This window comes from Oncorhynchus mykiss, chromosome 10 (assembly GCF_013265735.2).
Source record: "Oncorhynchus mykiss isolate Arlee chromosome 10, USDA_OmykA_1.1, whole genome shotgun sequence".
Classification (NCBI taxonomy): Eukaryota; Metazoa; Chordata; class Actinopteri; order Salmoniformes; family Salmonidae; genus Oncorhynchus; species Oncorhynchus mykiss.
In genome coordinates, this window is record NC_048574.1 from 36,002,813 (window position 1) to 36,027,209 (window position 24,397).

Below are 24,397 nucleotides of genomic sequence, written 5' to 3' on the forward strand. Positions count from 1 at the left end.
AGAGTTATTCTTTAATACCTGGATAGAATCAGAGAGTCATTCTTTAATACCTGGATAGAATCAGAGAGTTATTCTTTAATACCTGGATAGAATCAGAGAGTCATTCTTTAATACCTGGATAGAATCAGAGAGTCATTCTTTAATACCTGGATAGAATCAGAGAGTTATTCTTTAATACCTGGATAGAATCAGAGAGTCATTCTTTAATACCTGGATAGAATCAGAGAGTTATTCTTTAATACCTGGATAGAATCAGAGAGTCATTCTTTAATACCTGGATAGAATCAGAGAGTTATTCTTTAATACCTGGATAGAATCAGAGAGTCATTCTTTAATACCTGGATAGAATCAGAGAGTCATTCTTTAATACCTGGATAGAATCAGAGAGTTATTCTTTAATACCTGGATAGAATCAGAGAGTCATTCTTTAATACCTGGATAGAATCAGAGAGTTATTCTTTAATACCTGGATAGAATCAGAGAGTCATTATTTAATACCTGGATAGAATCAGAGAGTCATTCTTTAATACATGGATAGAATCAGAGAGTTATTCTTTAATACCTGGATAGAATCAGAGAGTCATTCCTTAATACCTGGATAGAATCAGAGAGTCATTCTTTAATACCTGGATAGAATCAAAGAGTTATTCTTTAATACCTGGATAGAATCAGAGTCATTCTTTAATACCTGGATAGAATCAGAGAGTCATTCTTTAATACCTGGATAGAATCAGAGAGTTATTCTTTAATACCTGGATAGAATTAGAGAGAGTTATTCTTTAATACCTGGATAGAATCAGAGTTATTCTTTAATACCTGGATAGAATCAGAGAGTTATTCTTTAATACCTGAATAGAATCATAGAGTCATTCTTTAATACCTGGATAGAATAATACATGAGGCAAAACTTCAGATAAATAGACTTTATATGGATGGGTTCTGGGTTCTGACTCCTAAACTTTAAATACGGTTAATTATCAGGTATCTATCCTATTGAAATATTGAGTTCCATAGTCTAGTTTCTACATCAGAAGTTAATATCTGTAGTATCTGTAATATCTGAATATACTTGGTTTGAGCTTTACCAACTGTCTGAAATTTTACAAGATTCATTTAGAACCTAACAATATCAACCAGATAAAAGTGCTGCTAGATTCCAGTCTGGGGATTCAATGACTGACTAATATTCAAACAATTGATTATGTTATTCAGCTTTTGTTTTCTTTTCTTAAAAAAACAACAACTTATTAATGAGCAATAGTGTAATAGTTGAGAACAGTAAATAAATATAGTTGTTCCCCAGCGCTGTTCGCTTCTGTTGGCTAGCCTCCATGCTTACCTGTTAGGAGCACCATTTCCATTGCTGGTGGTCACTTTGGCCACTGTGCTGTTGGCTTTGTTCACTGGCTTCGCCGCCCCCTGAGATTTATCCTTGGATCGGTCTACCAAAACACAAAGCAGCAACAGCATGAACACAATGGTCCTTTCAATAAAACAAATGTCCCCATGCTGATTCAAACTATAACACCTGTCCGGGGGGGGGGGGGGGGTTCTAATATTTCCCCTTCAGCTTATCTTGTGACAGAAGGGCAGACCCACTCACCAGCGTCCTCGCAGGCTCCCTCCTCCGTCTTGCTGGCGTTGGTGGCAGGCTTTGCTGTGGTGCCAGGGCCGTTCAGCTGGCTGGCAGTGGTGGCGCTACGCACCGGCTGCTCCTTGTGGTGGAACTCATTCTCAGGGACCATGTGCACTTTCCTGCCTTTCAACTGGCCAGAATAGCTGTAAGATGCATGAAGAGTTTACACAAGGTACAGGCAGGGCAATCACACAGCATCACACCCCATTCACATGCCAAACTAAAACTCCCATAGACACACCACAGAAACACAAAACTCCCACCTAGGCAAATAATAAGATAATATCTTTCCACTTTCACACACACAGGGTTTCCGTTAGCCGGTAATGGCCAGCTTTTATCTAACACAAAATGTGAAAACACAATAAATAAAATTGGTGCCAGCCAATTGTCCGAAAAGATAAATAAATCGCCTTACAAAAGAAAGCTTTTTAGCCTATTAATCGATGGAAATACATTTGACTGGCCATGATTATCGGTCTATAGGTTCATTGGCATAATTTAGTGGAATGAAATTGGCGCGTGTGTACAGTATATTCATAATGTATCTTATCACACGTGTACAGCATACAGATAGAGGCTTTGAGTGGAAATTCTGTCAGACAGCGGAAGAGTTGCTGCTACAGCATCTTGAGGTGCTTTCAAGACAACTAGGAACTCTGGAAAGATACAAGGTCAAATCATGACGTCAGCCATCTTCAGAAAGTCGGAGCTCAAGAAAGAGGCCCGAGTTGAATGACCGTTCAAATGACCGTTTTACACACAACATCAAACTGCAAAGGCAGGCAGGCTTCATCAGCCCGTCACCCACCACTTTACAATATGAGCTGGAGGTAGTATGCATTTTGAAAACATACTTAATTGTTTGAAACCTGAACGTGTTGATATGAGCCATGTCTTACCTCGCTTCAAAGTAGGCTATTAGATCTCCTCTCTTTCTACATTTCAAACAGATATTTTCATCTCTGTCATATGAAACCGCTCACATGTGCAGTGCCCTTTTTGACAACAGTGTTTTCCCGCTAATTGCTTTTTAACACCTTTTTATGTAGCCTAGGCCCACTGGCTGTATGAATCTGGGATCTATTGTCCCACAATTGTTACAGAGACTGTTTGGAACTGGCCATTATTTTCTCGACAAGCTGACCAATAAAATAGGTAGCCTAAACGTTTCTACTATAATAGATTGATATAGGCTAATGGTTTTGCTGTTTGTTACTCATCTTATTGGCTGATGAAAAGTAAGTGCGTGCAGTTATTCTAACATGTTTAAAGTACACATCAGAATTCAGTAAGCAGATCATTGCATCCTTGACTTGCATGTTCTGTTAATATGAATTACCATGTTCTAAATGTGATTTCTGTCATTCTGAGCACTGTCGGTGGAAACCCTAATCAGGTTACGCACCCAATGCAAATTAAAATGTTGCCGTCAAATTGCCGGTGCCACATTTTCCAAACACACACACATTTACACGGGACCCGTGTGTGTTTCTAAGTGAGGATTTGACAGGTACATGGATTGTTTTATCTGTCTCCAGTGCTTTACAGCAGCATCACATGACTAATTGAGTTCCATTAAGCCTCATCCTCTACTACTGACCTCAAGACAAAGTACCTAGATCACTTATCTGATCTCAAAACTCTGTTTAGATAATCCACAAGTACTTCCCATTGTAAATAACATCTGGATAAAAGTGTAACTAAACCTTCCCTAATGATAATTCATCCAATACCACTTAATCCATATCCCTGTAGTTAAAAGTACACACCTCTATTTAACACCACCCTTTGTGGGTACTAGCTACACAACAAACTGACAAACCTAACAGCAAAATGCTTGCCACTTGCACTCCTCAATAAACTAAAACCCCACAATGCTAGTGAACTGTCTGATTGTGCTGCACTGGAAACAACATGGCTGGTGGACTCTGTGTTACCCCATAGCCAAGGCATAGAGGTCTGGCCTCTTCTCCTTCTCCTCCAGACAGATCTTGTGGACGCGGCACTCCAGCGCCTGGCCCAGGTTCAGCACTTTGGGGTAACAAGGCAGGATCTTGGTCAGCACGATGAGGATGTTCCGGATGTGGGTGTACTCCCCCGTCTCCAAGCAGTGGACTGATGCCTGGAGGGAACAGAAGGAGAGAGGGGTATATTGTTACTGCTGCATCCACACATTCCACTGACCTCTGATTATACTGTACATACAGAGGAGACAGGAGTCTTCATGTTTCAGGAGCTTCCCACTCAGAGCGGGTACAATTTCCTGCTAGCATTGTCTGTTACGTTTATTTTTCAATTAAAGTATAACATTCTGAACAATGGTAGTAAATGACATCAAAATTGTTAAAAGGTTTAAAAAATAATTATAATAAATGCAACAGGTGGACAATGGATAATGATACTGCAAACTTTTAGAACGTTTCAAATCCATCAGATTTTGACTGAATTATAGCACATAAGACATTGTACTGACACAGACAAATAATGAGTTTGGTGGGAATTCATGGTATTCTATTTATTGTCAAATGTCACCTTATTTTTCTTAGAATGCACTCATATATACATTTTCTAATAGTATCAGGATAATACAAAAATTATGTGTTCATAAACACACCGGGCGTATTTACATATATGAAACATTAACATAAAGGGGTGGTATAGGGGGCAACGACCGACAACCTTGCTCCATCTAGGCCTACCTGCACTCACCTGCGGCGTCTAGACTGACTCATTAATTACGGTTGTTAAGGGCTGTGGTAGTCAAGAAATTGTCATACGATAATTGTCATGCAAATTTCTACTGGTCTCACGGTAATTTACAATGAATTAACATAAACATGTTTGGACCACCTTTAAAAAAAATAAATTAAATAGGCATCTTTTTTTAACCTTTATTTAACTAGGCAAGTCAGTTAAGAACATTCTTATTTACAATGAAGGCCTAGGAACAGTGGGTTAACTGCCTTGTTCAGGGGCAGAACGACAGATTTTTACCTTGTCAGCTCGGGGATTCGATCTTGCAACCTTTCAGTTAATGGTCCAACGCTTCAACCACTAGGCTACCTGCTTAGTCCAATGTTCCAACCACTAGGCTACCTGCCTAGTCCAACGCTCCAACCACTAGGTTACCTGCTTAGTCCAACGTTCCAACCACTAGGCTACCTGCCTAGTCCAACGCTCCAACCACTAGGTTACCTGCCTAGTCCAACGCTCCAACCACTAGGATACCTGCTTAGTCCAACGTTCCAACCACTAGGCTACCTGCCTAGTCCAACACTCCAACCACTAGGTTACCTGCTTAGTCCAACGTTCCAACCACTAGGTTACCTGCCTAGTCCAACGCTCCAACCACTAGGTTACCTGCCTAGTCCAACGCTCCAACCACTAGGCTACCTGCCTAGTCCAACGCTCCAACCACTAGGCTACCTGCCTAGTCCAACGTTCCAACCACTAGGCTACCTGCCTAGTCCAACGCTCCAACCACTAGGTTACCTGCCTAGTCCAACGTTCCAACCACTAGGTTACCTGCCTAGTCCAACGCTCCAACCACTAGGTTACCTGCCTAGTCCAACGCTCCAACCACTAGGTTACCTGCCTAGTCCAACGTTCCAACCACTAGGCTACCTGCCTAGTCCAACGTTCCAACCACTAGGTTACCTGCCTAGTCCAACGTTCCAACCACTAGGCTACCTGCCTAGTCCAACGCTCCAACCACTAGGTTACCTGCCTAGTCCAACGTTCCAACCACTAGGTTACCTGCCTAGTCCAACGTTCCAACCACTAGGTTACCTGCCTACTCCAACGCTCCAACCACTAGGTTACCTGCCTAGTCCAACGTTCCAACCACTAGGTTACCTGCCTAGTCCAACGTTCCAACCACTAGGCTACCTGCCTAGTCCAACGCTCCAACCACTAGGTTACCTGCCTAGTCCAACGCTCCAACCACTAGGTTACCTGCTTAGTCCAACGTTCCAACCACTAGGTTACCTGCCTAGTCCAACTCTCCAACCACTAGGTTACCTGCCTAGTCCAACGCTCCAACCACTAGGCTACCTGCCTGCTCCAACGCTCCAACCACTAGGCTACCTGCCTGCTCCAACCACTAGGCTACCTGCCTAGTCCAACGCTCCAACCACTAGGCTAGCTGCCTAGTCCAACGCTTCAACCACTAGGTTACCTGCCTAGTCCAACGCTTCAACCACTAGGTTGCCTGCCTAGTCCAACGTTCCAACCACTAGGCTACCTGCCTAGTCCAACGCTCCAACCACTAGGTTACCTGCCTAGTCCAACGTTCCAACCACTAGGTTACCTGCCTAGTCCAACGTTCCAACCACTAGGTTACCTGCCTACTCCAACGCTCCAACCACTAGGTTACCTGCCTAGTCCAACGCTCCAACCACTAGGCTACCTGCCTGCTCCAACGCTCCAACCACTAGGCTACCTGCCTAGTCCAACGCTCCAACCACTAGGTTACCTGCCTAGTCCAACGTTCCAACCACTAGGTTACCTGCCTAGTCCAACGTTCCAACCACTAGGTTACCTGCCTACTCCAACGCTCCAACCACTAGGTTACCTGCCTAGTCCAACGCTCCAACCACTAGGCTACCTGCCTGCTCCAACGCTCCAACCACTAGGCTACCTGCCTGCTCCAACCACTAGGCTACCTGCCTAGTCCAACGCTCCAACCACTAGGCTAGCTGCCTAGTCCAACGCTCCAACCACTAGGTTACCTGCCTAGTCCAACGTTCCAACCACTAGGTTACCTGCCTAGTCCAACGTTCCAACCACTAGGCTACCTGCCTAGTCCAACGCTCCAACCACTAGGTTACCTGCCTAGTCCAACGTTCCAACCACTAGGTTACCTGCCTAGTCCAACGTTCCAACCACTAGGTTACCTGCCTACTCCAACGCTCCAACCACTAGGTTACCTGCCTAGTCCAACGTTCCAACCACTAGGTTACCTGCCTAGTCCAACGTTCCAACCACTAGGCTACCTGCCTAGTCCAACGCTCCAACCACTAGGTTACCTGCCTAGTCCAACGCTCCAACCACTAGGTTACCTGCTTAGTCCAACGTTCCAACCACTAGGTTACCTGCCTAGTCCAACTCTCCAACCACTAGGTTACCTGCCTAGTCCAACGCTCCAACCACTAGGCTACCTGCCTGCTCCAACGCTCCAACCACTAGGCTACCTGCCTGCTCCAACCACTAGGCTACCTGCCTAGTCCAACGCTCCAACCACTAGGCTAGCTGCCTAGTCCAACGCTTCAACCACTAGGTTACCTGCCTAGTCCAACGCTTCAACCACTAGGTTGCCTGCCTAGTCCAACGCTCCAACCACTAGGTTGCCTGCCTAGTCCAACGCTTCAACCACTAGGCTAGCTGCCTAGTCCAACGCTTCAACCACTAGGTTACCTGCCTAGTCCAACGCTTCAACCACTAGGTTACCTGCCTAGTCCAACGCTTCAACCACTAGGTTACCTGCCTAGTCCAACGCTTCAACCATTAGGTTACCTGCCTAGTCCAACGCTTCAACCACTAGGTTGCCTGCTTAGTCCAACGCTCCAACCATTAGGTTGCCTGCCTAGTCCAACGCTCCAACCACTAGGTTGCCTGCCTAGTCCAACGCTTCAACCACTAGGTTACCTGCCTAGTCCAACGCTTCAACCACTAGGTTGCCTGCCTAGTCCAACGCTTCAACCACTAGGCTACCTGTTGCCCCCATGGGGCATCTACATTAAAAAAAATGGAATAAATCCATTTAATATAGCCACACAATATTTAGTTGTGATAGACCTATAAACTTGGGAATGTCTTAGAAATGAAAACATAAGGGCTGCACGATGCAACTTGATAACGATGATTTGGAAAAAGTTGCAAAAAAAGGGATGCACTCTGATCCTTCCAGTGGGGGGAGAGAGACAACTGCATTGCTGCTTGTATAGCAAGAACGTTACAGGGTATCGACTCAATGGAAGACAGAATTAAAAAATGAAATGAGAAAGAAAAGCCACAACAACCAAAAGCCAACAGGTAGGCTGCTATTTACACTACAATCTGAGGAGTTGTGTAGACTCACTGTACGACGGTGAGAAGCACAGTAATGGGATGGCTAGCCTCAATTAGCTAGCTTCTCTCGGGTTTGATACAGTCAAGACGATATCATAACCGCCATCGATAAGGGACATTACTGTGCAGCTGTATTCATCGACCTGGCCAAGGCTTCCGACTCTGTCAATCACCACATTCTTATCAGCGGACTCAAAATCCTTAGTTTCTAAAATGATTGCCTCGCCTGGTTCACCAACTACTTCTCTGATAGAGTTCAGTGTGTCAAATCGGAGGGCCAGTTGTCCGGACCTCTGGCAGTCTCTATGGGGCTGTCACAGGGTTCAATTCTCGGGCCGACTCTCTTCTTTGTATACATCAATGATGTCGCTCTTGCTGCTGGTGATTCTCTGATCCACCTCTACGCAGACAACACCATTCTGTATACTTCTGGCCCTTGTTTGGACATTGTGTTAACTAACCTCCAGACGATCTTCAATGCCATAAAACTCTCCTTCCGTGGCCTCTTAAATGCAAGTAAAACTAAATGCATGCTCTTCAACCGATCGCTGCCCGCACCTGCCCGCCCCGTCCAGCATCACTACTCTGGACGGTTCTGACTTAGAATATGTGGACAACTACAAATACATAGGTGTCTCGTTAGACTGTAAACTCTCCTTCCAGACTCACATTAAGCATCTCCAATCCAAAATGAAATCTAGAATCGGCTTCCTATTTTGCAACAAAGCGTCCTTCACTTACACTCGTAAAACTGACCATCCTACCGATCCTCAACTTTGGCGATGTCATTTACAAAACAGCCTCCAACACTCTTTTCAACAAATTGGATGCAGTCTATCACAGTGCCATCCGTTTTGTCACCAAAGCCCCATATACTACCCACCACTGCGACCTGTACACTCTCATTGGCTGGCCCTCGCTTCATACTCTTCGCCAAACCCACAGACTCCAGGTCATCTACAAGTCTATGCTAGGTAAAGCCCCGCCTTATCTCAGCTCACTGGTCACCATAGCAGCACCCACCCGTAGCACGCGCTCCTGCAGGTATCTCTCACTGGTCACCACCAAAGCCAATTCTTCCGTTGGCCGCCTTTCTTTCCAGTTCTCTGCTGTCAATGACTGGAACGAACTGCCAAAAAATACTGAAGCTGGAGACTCATATCTCCCTCTCATATCTCCTTTCCTAACCACCAGCTGTCAGAACAGCTCACTGATCACTGCACCTGTACATAGCCCATCTGTAAATAGCCCATCCAACTACCTCATCCCCATACTGTATTTATTTATTTACCTGGCTCCTTTGCACCCCAGTATCTCTACTTGCACAATCATCTTCTGCACATCTAACAATCCAGTGTTTAATTGCTATTTTGTAATTACTTCGCCACCATGGCGTATTTATTGCCTTACCTCCCTTATCCTACCTCAGTTGCACACACTGTATATATACTTTTTTCTACTTTATTATTGACTGTATGTTTGTTTATTCCGTGTGTTTTTTTTCCATGTGTAACTCGGTGTTGTTGTATGTGTCGAACTGCTTTGCTTTATCTTGGCCAGGTCGCAGTTGTAATTGAGAACTTGTTCTCAACTAGCCTACCTGGTTAAATAAAGGTGATTTAAAAAATAATAATAAATAAAAGACAGGTACTATGTAATCGGATGGGATGATAAATAACTAGCAAGAAGTTAGTTTAGTGCGAGATAAATGGTTACGGTCTCTCCCTCCGAGTCTCAAAGCCAATTTATGCTTGCTCCGGTGTTGCAAACCGGAGGATCCGTACGGAGCTCCGTACGGCATCACCTTATGCCTCTCAAATTCAATCATGAAGTGATTAGAGAATGATTAAAGGGACAATAGAGTGCTGAGTACCAGGCCATTAGAGGGCCATTAGCAAGTTTGTTAGGCTACTCATCAGGGCCATTAGCAAGCTTGTTAGGCTACTCTTCGGGGCCATAATCAAGTTTATTAGGCTACTCATCAGGGCCATTAGCAAGTTTGTTAGGCTACTCTTCAGGGCCATAAGAAAGTTTGTTAGGCTACTCCTCAGGGCCATTAGTAAGTTTGTTAGGCAACTCATCAGGGCCATTAGCAAGTTTGCTAGGCTACTCATCAGGGCCATTAGCAAGTTTGCTAGGCTACTCATCAGGGCCATTAGCAAGTTTGTTAGGCTACTCATCAGGGCTATTCATTTGCACAGTTTTGGATTGGGATTACCTTGACCAATGGTCACAGGGAATTTGACTGCAGTCATGACTCGCGACTGCCAGTGTTGCAGTAATACAGTCACCGCATCAGCACTACTGTTGTTGTCACCTTCTGTTGTATAACACAAGTGTTTCAATAGCAGGGTACCCTCAGATTAAAAATCAACAGGCTTGGCTCTAGATTACACCCATCTATGCACACTTTACATTGTGAGATCAGACATAAGGTAGCCTAGGGTGGTAGGTAGCCTAGCGGTTAAGAGCGTTGAGCCAGTAACTGAAAGGTCCCCCTTGCCGGCAAGGTAGGAAAATCTGGGGTTCTGCCCTTGAGCAAGGCATTTAACCTCCAACAACTGCACCCTGGGCGCCGATGACATGAACGTCGATTGAGGCAGCCCCCTGCACCTCTCTGATTCAGAGGGGTTGGGTTGAATACATTCCGTTGTACAACGGACTAGGTATCCCCCTTTCCCTTGATAATATCACTATAATCCAAGTGTTCATATTCAAAGTTGCTTTCATTTCTGCGCATCTAACTTGTAAACATGTCAACTGTATTAAATTAGTACTTTTTTCAATTCCACAATAAATTAACAGCCATCAAAATAAAGTGATCTTTCTTGTGATGTAATTGTCGACACGATGTGTTAAATCCCAGACAAAGCTTCAGCATTCTTATAGATGCTACAGAAAGACAACGCATACCATTGAGCCCATTTCAGCCATTACCGGCATGTGTTTGACAGGTCATTACAAACATTTTGGAGGTCGTAACGTTAACGGGAAAAGGCGACAGGCACAAGCAAGAGTATGAAAGAGTCGTAGGAGTAAAATGAAAGCAATCAATCCAGCAAGATTTAGGTGACAAGTGGATTTTGCACCACTCAGACACAGTAAAAAGACAGCTCCACAGGTTGGAGGGGCATGTGTGTTGCTAAATAAATAGCCGTTAATAAGACAAATAGACCAGATTGACTTCTTCAGAAGGCTTTGAAACAAAAGGAGGAACTCACTTTAGTCAGCTTGTAGTGCCATTTGTGCACCACGTGTCTGAAGTTCTCATAGTCCAGCTGGTCGGCTTTGTTCCCTCCGTCGAAGCCTGTGGCTCTGAAGATGGTCAGGAAGCCTGGGTAGTTACCACACTCCTTGAAGAGGGGACAACACACAGACAAGATGAAGAGTGGACAACACACAGACAAGATGAAGAGTGGACAACACACAGACAAGATGAAGTGTTAACAATGGTTACATTTGCATTCTACAGCTTCCACACTTGTATGAATGTTAGTAATATCAGTAGATAATGTTGCCCAGCCTCAAATCAACTCCTTGCCCCTAGGAGGCCGATACCCTATGCACTTGAGATCTGAGAAGGTGTAGTGTGTGTGTGTGTGTGTGTGAGAGAGAGAGCGAGAGGTGTGTAGTGGGTACCTTCTCGTAGACAGCACGGTCGCTGTGCCAGCGGGTCACAGTCTCCAGCATGCAGCACAGGAAACGTCCGTAGCGCCGCGACTCGTTCTCTGTGCAGCTGGCCACCGTGTAGATGATGTCAGAGAACACCTGCAGAGAAGACCACGCAACACAGTTAGGAGGTCAGGACAGAGTAATGAAGTGCTGAAAATCCCATGGTATAATAACACGTGACAACCTGAGACAGTAGAGGGCAAAGAGGCAGAAAGGGGACAGAGATGTCTCACCCGGTCATAGCAGAGCAGTGTGCAGAAGTTGGGAGCCTTCTGCTGGTGCACCAGCTCCACAAAGCGGGCGCAGTACACAGCGTCAATGGCAGAGAAGATACAGCGAGGGAACAGACACAGCTGCAGGAACTTAGTGATGGTCTCATTCTTGGTGGATTCTGAACGAGGGAGAAAATAGAGGGAGGGAGAGAGGAATATTATTTATAAAAAGGAGGATGGGAGAAGAACAGTGAATTAGAATTGCAGTCATGACTCCCATGACTCATCTTTTGAGTCACTAATTCTTCAAACAAGATTTGAGAAGGATCAAACACACACTCATTTAAAATGTAATTAGCTTGGGTTAGCTGCACAAAGATATTGTTAAATATGACAGACGTGTTTGTTAATGAAATGGGAGAGTTGACAGCTGCCAATAACCCACATCCACCAAAACAGACTATGGCGCCATATCATCAAACAACTCCATATTAATGTAATTACTTCGGTCATGGTCATGCTTGTTAACGGGGCTAAAGCAAACAAGATGAGGCTGGTTTTGAGGCACCCTCCTGGGAGCTGACGGGGCTTAGCAGTTCTGTGGTGTTACGGTCTCAACAACAGAGCCTGCTCTAATGGGAAGAGGAGGCTGGGTGAGGGAGGGTCTTCTGGGATGAGTGCTGTGAGGGGCAGTAAGCAGTGTGCGCTTGAGTGAGTGAGTGAGTGAGTGAGACTATCTTACTGGCGAGGAGCCAGTTGTCTTTCTCCAGTTTGAGGCGGTGCAGGACCCTCTGGACGTGCTCCAGCTGCTTCTTCTCCTCCTCCTGCAGCTTGTCCTGTAGGGCCGTGCAGCGCTCCTTCTCCTTCTTCTTCTTGTTCATGGGCTGCAGACAGACAGCAGACACCAGACAGACAGACGGGCTGGTTAGTGTGTGTTCATGGGCTGCAGACAGACAGCAGACAGACAGACAGGCTGCTGTTTAGATGGGGTGAACACATACACAGAGAGAACCACAATACAATTATAGTGCAATTACCATAACTCTCCAAGTCAAGTGATAATTGGAGACCATTGCAATTCCACCACAATGAACTGTGTGACTGTGTGTTTGGAGGGCATTTAATGAGCTGTTGATGAGGGAGAGATTAACTGGAAGATGAGAAAATTATCTGTGTGCTGCAGTATTGTCATCAAGGGGTCTGATAGATGCCTGGGGTCCTGTTCATTAGGCACCAAAAAGAAGAAAACGGACTGAAACAGGGAGGGACTACTTGGACTTGTCCACTACATGGTTAAATAAGAAATGCTCATTTACATTTTCCGTAGCATAACCTTTTCAACAGTTTTCCATTGTGTGCTCTAAATGAACACACCCCTGACGATGTGACTCACCACATCAGGGTTCTCCTCGATGGTCTTGACCTGGACCTGGAGCTTCTTCACCTCGCGGTCGTAGGCGTTGTGTGGCACGGCCAGGTCGTACATGGTCAGCGACCAGAAGGTGGCGTAGAACTGGGGTCGGAGGTCGTCCCAGACGCGGGGCGGGTGCAGGGACACCACAGCCTCATGCACCGGCGACATCACCAGCTCGCACGCAGCCACGTACTTATGGACCTTCTGCTGCTGCCGGTTGCTCTTCTCAGCTTTCTTCAGCTCATCATACTTAGACTGGGGAGAGAGGAGGGGACAGTCAGTTACGGTCTCCTTTACATGGTAAGATTCACAAACGGATTGATATACAATATGTTTCAGTATAGGAGATTATACAGTCTGGTTCTCCCTGGCTGTGAGAGCAGCAGCCTGGATCAGTCTGATCTGTGGTTCTGTATTATACATGACTCCCAGCAGGACAGTGGGTCTGATCTGTGGTTCTGTATTATACATGACTCCCAGCAGGACAGTGGGTCTGATCTGTGGTTCTGTATTATACATGACCCAGCAGGACAGTGGGTCTGATCTGTGGTTCTGTATTATACATGACTCCCAGCAGGACAGTGGGTCTGATCTGTGGTTCTGTATTATACATGACTCCCAGCAGGACAGTGGGTCTGATCTGTGGTTCTGTATTATATATGACTCCCAGCAGGACAGTGGGTCTGATCTGTGGTTCTGTATTATACATGACTCCCAGCACGACAGTGGGTCTGATCTGTGGTTCTGTATTATACATGACTCCCAGCACGACAGTGGGTCTGATCTGTGGTTCTGTATTATACATGACTCCCAGCAGGACAGTGGGTCTGATCTGTGGTTCTGTATTATACATGACTCCCAGCACGACAGTGGGTCTGATCTGTGGTTCTGTATTATACATGACTCCCAGCAGGACAGTGGGTCTGATCTGTGGTTCTGTATTATACATGACTCCCAGCACGACAGTGGGTCTAATCTGTGGTTCTGTATTATACATGACTCCCAGCACGACAGTGGGTCTGATCTGTGGTTCTGTATTATACATGACTCCCAGCAGGACAGTGGGTCTGATCTGTGGTTCTGTATTATACATGACTCCCAGCAGGACAGTGGGTCTGATCTGTGGTTCTGTATTATACATGACTCCCAGCAGGACAGTGGGTCTGATCTGTTCCCAGACACAAAACCTGACTGAGTTGGTCCCCTCATGAGGAATGTGTGTCAGATGTGATTGTTCAGATGGCGTGACCATGTTGTGTGACGACAGCAGAGGGGGTACTCAGCATGTTTCACGCCCGGCCAGGACGACAGTAAATCAGGTTACACAGCACATGGGAGGAGGGCGGCTGTCGCTCTCTGGAACTAAACCATTCTTCTACCAGGACACTACGTGGCCAGTGTTCTCAAAGCATTACAGTTCACATCAATTCAAGGTTGCAGTCGTATGAGTTTGTATTTCATTTATTTGTAGTGTCCTGGATACATATACTCACTGCGGATGTATCCATCGGTCATACTGTACAAGCGAAAGGTGAACTAACAGAGGGAAGGAGACTACTCACCAGGATCTGATGTCCGTACATTGGGCGTGAGAGGAAGAAGGCAGCGTCGTGGGGGGTGTGGAACTGGTTGCACAGGATGTCAATGGAGGGAACACGCTTGATGTAGTCCTCAGTACTCAGGTTGGACGCCAGGAAGCCACCAAACTGGACCAGGGTGTCGTGACACTGTAGCCAGGGGACATGGTAGAGAGTCAGAGTGTGTCCAGAATGGCACCCTAATCCTTCTTTAGTGCACTACTTTTGACAAGGGCCCGCATGGCCTCTGGTTGAAAGTAGTGCTCTATATAGGAAATAAGGTTCTATTTTTGACACATCCCAGGAAGTTCATCCTCCCTTATTACACAGCCATGTCCATGTGTTATTAATCTCACAGTTCCTTATTTGTTTAAGGACACAACCTGGGTCATTAAAACCATCTATCAATGTGGCCCAATACGGCACACAGAGGCAATTGTGTGAGATTATCGACGAGGAAAGCTCACAGCTTCCAGGCAACTTGGGGGAATTAAACTAAACATAAATTGTCAGCTGTGTAATGTTTAAGAAATGTAGTAATGAGGAAAAAGGAGAACTCCATTCCCCTGATGTAGCTTATAAACAAGACTGGAAGTTACCCTCTGCGGGTTATGAGTTCATACCTGGTCGTAGAGCTTCCCCACCAGTTTGAGGTGTTTCTCGCCCCCCTCCAGAAAGACCACCCCGTTGCGTTGCTGGGCCATGAGGAGACAGAGGGGCAGAGCCAGCTCATGGTCCAACAGGGCATCCTTTAGACGCTGGGACGACTTCTTAGTGTTACGGATCTGACCAAAGTAACCACCCTGGGGACATAAAGAAAATAGAATTGAACTTTTTCAAGTCATGCTTAGCAATAGCCAAATAATATAATGTGCCTCAGCTTTGAGCTGGTCATGGTGTATAGTTTCAACATTTAAGTCAGACTAAAGATGGCCCAGTACCTCAGCTTTGAGCTGGTCATGGTGTATAGTTTCAACATTTAAGTCAGACTAAAGATGGCCCAGTACCTCAGCTTTGAGCTGGTCATGGTGTATAGTTTCAATATTTAAGTCAGACTAAAGATGGCCCAGTACCTCAGCTTTGAGCTGCTCCCCTCCAGTCATAGCCTCCATCTGCTCTGATGTCATCTCATCCGTGATCTCGATGCCGGCCATCTTCTGCACCACCTCTTTTAGAATCAGCAGGTCAAAACTGCAGTGGGGGGAAAACACAACAGAAGTATATTTGTGAATGCGGACAAACAAATAATATGTGCACCTACACAAAAATAAACACGTGTCAACAACCATCGTTGGGCGAAAACAATCGTAGGAGTAGCTAAGGACAGCACACTAATAATAGTAGATTCCAGCAAATCGACATAATTTATGCTGTTTCATGGGCACTATGGCAGAGTGCCACCTCTATTTACTTCCCCTGCATTCCTGGCCCTGGAGAAGGACTGATCTGAACTGATGGGAGGGAGGGAGGGAGGGATGGATGGAGGGAGGGAGGGAGGGAGGGAGGGAGGGAGGGAGGGAGGGAGGGAGGGAGGGAGGGAGGGAGGGAGGGAGGGAGGGAGGGAGGGAGGGAGGGAGGGAGGGAACAAGAGAAAGTTGCCATGGAGCCCAGTGTGATTCACTACCTGCTGACTCCAGCCATTACAGGGAGACCAGGGCTGTGATAATTACCCTCCCCCTTCCTCTATGGGTGCCCAAACACCCACACAGTCAGCAGCCTCCTCATCAACACCACATTACTCAGCAGCTCTGCCCAGGCCAGGGCCCTGCAGGGAGGCACAACAACAGCCAAGGCCCCTCTCTCTCAGCCCAGAGTCTAGCCAGACAGAGACGGAGGGGACCCAGTTAACTGACTACGAACAACAAACTCCATCACTATGAATCACATCAGAGCCAGCAAGTCAATGAGGTGGCTGTCTGCCTGATGAGGAGTTATTCTTACCTCTTCCCTGCTTTCAGCGTATTGGTCACATACTGGAGGAGGCCGGCCAACTCGATTGGGTATTTCCTGAAAACCGCTCCACACAGACTAGCCAGGCCTGGATAGGAGACAGGAGAAAGGTCAGCAGTCCATTAGTTAGCAAGCAAGCAGACATATGTTGCATAGTCAACTAGAGTTGTACTGGGATGGACCTACATGGAACAAAAGCACACCCTAATGCACCTTCGACAATAAAGCTGATTTGTGACATCAGGGTCATGTTCGGTAGGGCACACTGTAGTGAAACATTTTGTACCGTAAAACGAAAATCTGTGTTCTTATTGGACAAGTTCAGGTGGTACCTCCCTTTTTCACACCATTTCTAAATATTTTGTCCTGAACACAACCCAAGTCAAACACTCTACACAAATTGCTGTAGTAGCGAACTCACTCTGAAGCCAGGAGGATATCGTAGTGTCATCATGTTTCATCTTCTCTTTCTCTGGATTGGCCAGCGCTTCAATAATGCAATCTATGGTCAATGAGTTAAGGTGCACAACACGGCAAGTCTTAATACATTCTGACTACTATGGCTGGACTAAAGCATTCCAAATACATAGTTAAAGTACTGAATGTGTATAAATACATGAGTCACAAAATGGCAGAGTAAGGATACAGGCCATGACATCATAGTTGAGTGAGGTGAGGTACTTGAGGGAGTCTACCACTGGACCGATGAGGTTGTCATACCACTGGATCTGAGACAGGATCTGAGAGAGGAACAATAATACAACACAGACCAGAGTGAGGCTCTCTCCACTAGCCTACCTATTGTTCCTGCAGTAAGGAGGATTCACCATCTTCATCAAATGTTTATCATTTATCTGCAGAATCGCCAAAAAGCCTACCTGTATGCAAATTAGGGAGACAAATGACCGATTCAATTCGGTAGGCTACTGACGAGTCACTCACTTTAACGTCACTGTCTGGCAAGTCCTGATGGGACTTCAAATCGAAAATATAATATAAACAAGACCCGATAGCATGGACTTAACTAGGTTGTATGATTTATGAATGGCAAGGATATAAGGGATCGACTTTATTCAGTCGGTTCAACACCTTTTAGAAACTAGTCAAGCTTGCTATTTGTCAACCACAGCACAGTAAATTGCCTATGCGCCACCACTCTGTAGCTGCATGTGAAACACACCAGGGTCCAATGTTACATTTTTTTCCTCACTGGCCTGATTGGGCCAGTTGGCCAAGAACTCTGCTGGCCCGAACAGAATTTCTACTGGTCCAGACATGGTGTAGTTCTTAAATGCATTGCAGTTATGCAGGGCTAATAGATTGGCATGCGTTCTCCCTATATTCAGCTATTAATAGACTTATTTTGGTTATTATGATATGTATTTATGTATATATTAAAAAGCTGTGCAATATAATTTAGCAATGCAAGTCATTACTCTATTTTTAGAAACAAAACTGAATGCAATTCTAAAGGATGTTGTTTTGAGATTTTAAAATAGGACGCTGCCCCTTAAAGACAAACGTTCCTAAAGAGATAGACTAGCCAAGATAAATGCCAGGTGTCTTTTTGTTTCCTAGTATGTTCACTATTGAAGGTTTACTTTTGTAAATCACTTTGCCTAAAATAAATATGTTTAGCGAGTAGATTGCTATTGCTAATAACTCTTCAGCAACCGCACTACTATATATAAAAGTTAAAATCTGAGGCCCCCGCAAGACCCTAACCCACGAATATAGAAAATGCGCTGTAGGCTACAGTCAGAGGGCAGAACGAGTTTGACAGGGGGTGCATGTTTTTTGTGTGCCTATTTTCGATATATTTCTGCTTATAATTTCCGATATTTTGGTAAGCTGTGTGTTAGTCAACTTGTCTATAATTAGATATATGCAGCTTCTCTTCTGTCATTATATGTTGCTCTAGATCAGCTATTCCCAAACTGGGGTACGCACAACGCCATCAGGGGTACACCAAATAAAAACGTGATCCAAATGCGATTTTCTCTTCACATTTTCAAACAGTAGATTGACGTTTTCCAACGGGGCTATACATTTGGGTGAGGTTTTTATCTCGCCTCGTAGCCTCGTTTCACCAGCAAAAATAAAATTAAACCATCTAGTGTTCAGCGAAATAACAACACAATGTCAAATACAGGTAGCCTAGTCAGATAGTTAACATTCAATCACATTAACCATTACTCTCTCATGGGAAACCTTCACTCTCGCACAGACATTTTAGAAACATGACACTTTGAAAAATAAGCCACAGGAGTTTTTGAGAGAGAGTAAGACAACTTTTGAGTAGTAAGACATGAATAAAATCAACAGATACCATTAATAAGAAGGGGCTAGAAGAGTCTTATATGGTAAGCTACTGAGTGGCTAGGACAGACAAGTGTGGTGGATGAATCAGAATTAGTTTTTAGTTTTAATTAGGTAACATAAATAAGTTGTTTTATTTACATTATATGCTTATGTAAATACTCGTCATTAGAATGTTTCCCTTTGGACTAAAGGGTTGGCAGTTGCACGTATCCCTTCTCAGCTAGGGCTCAGTCCTTTGGGGCCCAGAGAGGGGAGTGGTCAGGCTTGTCTTCATATGTGAATATATCTGTTAAACCATCTGGTGCTATGCAGAATATCAGAAGGGGAGGAGGACAGAATGGAACATTGTCTTCACCTATTCGTAAACCATGTGAAGGGATGGCGTGATTAATGGGGAACCAATTAATTGTCTCCACAATGTCTGTATGCCAGTCACTCCCTCCTTTTCCCATGGGGGGGGAGTATGGCAGTGTATGGAACCATTGTATGTACCCTCTGGGTGTACTTGAGATGGGAGTATCTAGAGTTGACAATTGATATATACCATTGGATGAGTTCATGTTTTTGTACTGTGAAGTACCAGGAACGAGATTAGAACCTCGTCTTAGAGACCAAACTGAACGATAATTTATAGCTAATGTTATCTGGCTATGGGATACTCCTCTCTCAAGTAAAAGGACCTTTGTGAAGAGTTCCTAAGATCTGTGGTTCGTCATGTAAGTTGAGAAGGGTGTATCTTGGCTATAAAAGATCTTTCTATTCTTATGTAGGGACTCTCATAATTCATTATAGACGCTGAATTGATCTGAGAGTCAAAGGGCTATTGTGAATAACTCTGACTGGTGTGTGGTTTGATAATATAGGAAATTGCTATGATACAAGCCCCATCCTATTGTGGAGGACTTAATTATTCCTGCTTCCGCGGATTTGACTCGGACATTACTGGGGGAAAAGGCCACAAAAAATATACAGACAATGCCTTCAAACAAACAAACACTGTTTCACAACGCATCAGTGACAGTAGGTGAATAGAAGATCATAACATTTTTGAGAATACATACATAGTCAAAGAGGATGGTGGGGTTGCTATGGCTCAGCTTGCCTATTTGCCGCCCAGATGGTTTCACATTCTCTTTGGTCAATCGCCTGGAAAGAAACAAACAAAGAAAATAAGCAAAGAAGGAAGGAAAGAAGGAAGGAGGAAAGGAAAGAATGGAAGGACAGAAAGGAGGAAAGGAAAGAATGGAAGGAAAGGAGCAATTTAACACATTTATTGAAGTATCTTGCAAATATACATGAACCCTGTAAATTATGTGGCACCATTGGTTTGATGGTTAGGCTAGATTGAAAAATATTATTTAGTAGAACAATTTACAACTAATGAACTTGCACTCAATGGTTGCATGCTTCATGCTGATACACATGTATTAAAATGATATTTTGTTCCCACTCTCACACAACATTATTGACAAAATTATACTTAGTCAACAAAACTAAGGAAAGGTACATTTTGGGCAGGAACCATACTTTTTGTGCCCTATATGAGTTTATCCCATGTGCAACTCTGTTGTTTTTGTCGCACTGCTTTGCTCCATCTTGGCCAGGTCGCAGTTGTAAATGAGAACTTGTTCTCAACTGGCCTACCTGGTTAAATAAAGAAGAAATAATTTTAAAAACTAAAATAAAGTAGGTAGCAAAAGCACCACCACCAGGGACTCCTTTCCTACTGTGGTACTGCACAGTGCACTGCACACACACACTGTATACATGATGCAGACCAGGGACAGGCACGACACATTCATTAACTTCCTTGTTCTCGTCTTCGTTAGCCACCTTGTATTGACACGGAGCAGTGGTGACATGTCATTCAGCAGAGCTGTATCCATATCAAAGGGTATGGTTAATGACATCCAGGCAATGTTCCATTTTCATGATTAATAAGCACTGGACTAAAAGCACTGACATCCTTCAGTTAATTACACAAGCCTAAGAAGCAAATGTATTCAGTAGCAGCAACTTATGTAACAATGGTTTGTACAACATGGGGCTAGGGGCTGGTGAGAGGGTCAAGGACCTATGAGAGCAGGGCAGGGCAGCAGGCCAGAGGAGCAGGGTTGGAGTGCTGCTATGCTAGCCTCATAAATCTGACATGGATGGGAGTAGTCCACTTGAGTGCATCTGCAGAGCAATCTTCTCTAATCCCCCCACACCCCCTGCCTTCCAGAGCTGCAGGATGTCAGCCCTCCATCACCACTTTATCCATTAGTCTCCCCTCTTACAGAATGAACTGTTCCTTCCCCCATCAGACAGAGTGATGCAGGCTGGGTATATTCCCTATCACCAACACCACCACACAGCCTCAGGGTAATTCCTCTTGTCAAGGTGCTCACACACATACAAGCAATCAGTGGCAACAGCTTCACAGGAGCCAGAGCGTTTACAAAACCTGTGTGTGTAGGGGGAGCACAACCTGGCTGGCCGAGCACTGTTCCTGCCGGGTGGGATCCAGCAGAATATTGATGACTCGGGGGAAAGGAGGCCTGCTCCATACCCAGCTGCCAGCTTCCATTAAAATTAATGTAGGGACAACCTTTTATTTTCTTCTGTTGGGGGGGGGGGGGGGGTAGGCTTAGGGGGGTTAGGGTAGAAAACAAACCATGGCTTCCCAGAGTGCCTGCTCTGTCATACAGTATCACACAGCCCTGAGGTGCTCGGCTTTCTGTGTGGCAGCAGTGGTGGGAAAACTTCCAATGTCCACTGGTACAGTACAGTACAGGGAAACATGAGGCCTCAGGCACAAACATTGAATAAACATGTACTTCCACTCATGGAAAACATGTATCATACAGCATTACTGTGAAAAGCAGTAAATATGAGTAGCAAATACTATGCATGTACAAGCTACCATGAAGTGCCATTGGAAATGCATTGGATATCATTTTAAAGTGACAATCTGGAATTAGTATATTCTATCCTTCAGCCGTTTCCCAAAGCAAGTGACAGGGTGACCACTGTGTTTTAAATCCCGAATGCCTCCATTAAAGCAATTGTGCCAAATTCAAATACACTAAGGATGTTTTACAGCAAGTGTGCTGATCAGGTGCTTATCATTCCTAATGCAATGAAGACAGTTGCTCTTAGGACATGTGTACAACATTTTTACTGTGCTAAAATATCATATTGCTCTCCAAGTATTACAGCCGTAAGAGATGTGTTGACATGTAGTCCTGATGTTCATTAGGGTGTGAATGGCTGAACCTCAGCACTAACCCCACAAAGTCCAGTGTTTCGAAAATAAAACAAAAGTAGGCACCCAACCCAGCCCACATCTGCTATTACGAGTGTTGTACGTGCATGCGTGTGAGAGTGTTGTACGTGCATGCGTGTGAGAGTGTTGTACGTGCATGCGTGTGAGTGTTGTACGTGCATGCGTGTGAGAGTGTTGTACGTGCATGCGTGTGAGAACGTTGTACGTGCATGCGTGTGAGAGCGTTGTACGTGCATGCGTGTGAGAGTGTTGTACGTGCATGCGTGTGAGAACGTGTCTTTTTGGCAGTGGGAGTAAAAAAAGAATTGAGAATGGCATTAAATGAAATATTACTCGCCCGGTTAGTGATACATGACATGCTATTTTATCAAATCAATTCTCTGTAATTAATATTACCTGATTAAACTAATAATGTAAATGTAATTAACTAGGTAGTCGGGGCACCACAAAATAATTTTTATAGAGCGGTTGTCTTCTGAATAAACTCTTAAAAGACCTGGTAATCTTTTATAATGGCAGTCAATTATCAATCGTCACCTTATTAAGTCTCATCTGAACGTCGTAAAATTCTTGGTTATCTTCACGAACCCTGGCTAACAAGTAGAATCAGCAATACAACATTTGGTTTAATTAGTTATTTACTAAATACCAAAATAATCACAGAATTAGATATACACAGGATGGATCATACATTGATTATTAATTATGTCATACATGAAACTGTCATACATGAACTGATATGACGGCTGGTTACACAAAGAAAGGGGTTTGGGTTTGAATGAAAGAGCAGGAAGACTGAGGAACAAAAGGATTGGGTCTCTATCGGACAGTAGCTATGCTATCATAAATACAGAATCTTATGCATTCTAAATAACCGCCCATTTGGAAAAGGAAAACGCAATAAATATTTACTCTGAGCTGTGCTTCGATAGATTGGTCAAAGATGGAAGGCTGTGTTGCCCAGCAGAGATCTCCCTTGTCCTTTGTGGTAGAACGGATACATTGTAGTACCGTTGCCGTGTGGTAGAACGGACACGTTGTAGTACCCCGTCTTTCTGAAGAGATTGAATGTTCTTTCCTAGCCCACGTTTACAGCTGCTGCTGCTAATAACGACGTCTAGGATGTATCACTTCTTTAGTGAATAAGAGTTCAAAGTTCATACCAAGTTGCCATACTATATTCTGACTGGTATAGTCACATTCATCCTTCCAGCGTGGCGATCGTTACCTCCACGATGAAATTCACAATTTTAAACGAGTGAGCTGAGTTCACTTGTGAAACCAATTCTCTCATTTCGAAGCTAAAATTACATTTAATCTTTTCACAAATAGTTTCATATTTAAACATTTTAATTGCACAACAACTCCATGTGAATCTGATAACTAGAATGTGTCGACTTCCCAAAATGCACTCTGTCGTCCTATCATCAGTAATAATGTCTCAGACAACAACTGATCTGACATATTCTTTAAGTGCCAACAGATATTTTCAACTGGTTGGATTACCGAAATATGGTTCCGTTCCCAGACTCTATGTTAACAAAGGGCTTCCCAAGAGTTTATTCGGAAGACAACAGCTCTATAAACATTCTTCCGTGGTGCCCCGACTTCCTAGTTAATTACATTTCCATGATTAGTTTAATCAGGTAATATTAATTACAGAACATTTATTTGATAAAATAGCATGTCATATATCACTTAATCCATAGCAAAGACACGACACCACGAAAGTGACAGAACAGTCCTAGCTGCGCCAACCTAAAAAATTACAATGGTAACCATGGCTGCATGTAAGCGCTTCTCAGCAGCACACACCACACACACACACACTAGGGTTCATACACATTTAGACAGATTCAATTTCACGAATTTCCCATGACTTTTAATCAAATTTCCATGACCAATAATTGGCGGCGTCTATGTGCGTATAAATGAAGTAAAGATAAATGTGGTATCAACACTGGGAGACTACTCTCTGACCCACTGTCTTGTCGTTGGGCAAGGCACTTAACCCTCGCACCAAGTTAGACAACTGTATAAAACACATGCGGTCAACCCTCAGTGGCTCAGTCTGGAGAGCTACTGGGTGGGCAGGCTTTTGATCCAGCCCTGCTCAAACACATTAGAGTTCATTTATCAAGGTCTGGTTGAACAGCTCATTTCTAAAATGTGGTTTGTTAGAGAGGGAATAAAACCCAGTAGCTCTCCTGGAGGATGGTTGACCACCCTTGATGTAAAACATTGCGACATTACATCCAAAGACGTTTTAAGCCT

General features: G+C 44.4%; 1 protein-coding gene across 8 annotated transcripts in view; it reads right to left on the reverse strand.

Moving 5' to 3' along the window:
• Positions 1 to 24,397, reverse strand: part of LOC110533758 (THO complex subunit 2) — a 67,821-nt gene that overhangs the window by 12,268 nt on the left and 31,156 nt on the right. For all 8 annotated transcript variants that reach the window (XR_005053631.1, XR_005053630.1, XR_005053629.1 and 5 more), the window contains exons 16-30: positions 19,917 to 20,001; positions 17,180 to 17,273; positions 16,955 to 17,035; positions 16,525 to 16,621; positions 15,657 to 15,774; positions 15,207 to 15,386; positions 14,569 to 14,733; positions 12,986 to 13,261; positions 12,335 to 12,476; positions 11,614 to 11,771; positions 11,348 to 11,476; positions 10,930 to 11,061; positions 3,577 to 3,761; positions 1,604 to 1,779; positions 1,340 to 1,442 (exon numbers count right to left, since the gene is read on the reverse strand). Coding sequence is in view for 4 of the 8 variants with exons in the window: in XM_036990132.1 (XP_036846027.1) it covers positions 1,340 to 1,442; positions 1,604 to 1,779; positions 3,577 to 3,761; positions 10,930 to 11,061; positions 11,348 to 11,476; positions 11,614 to 11,771; positions 12,335 to 12,476; positions 12,986 to 13,261; positions 14,569 to 14,733; positions 15,207 to 15,386; positions 15,657 to 15,774; positions 16,525 to 16,621; positions 16,955 to 17,035; positions 17,180 to 17,273; positions 19,917 to 20,001 (2,121 nt within the window). In the remaining 4 variants the exon portion in view is untranslated. The remainder of the gene's footprint in view (positions 1 to 1,339; positions 1,443 to 1,603; positions 1,780 to 3,576; positions 3,762 to 10,929; positions 11,062 to 11,347; positions 11,477 to 11,613; positions 11,772 to 12,334; positions 12,477 to 12,985; positions 13,262 to 14,568; positions 14,734 to 15,206; positions 15,387 to 15,656; positions 15,775 to 16,524; positions 16,622 to 16,954; positions 17,036 to 17,179; positions 17,274 to 19,916; positions 20,002 to 24,397) is intronic.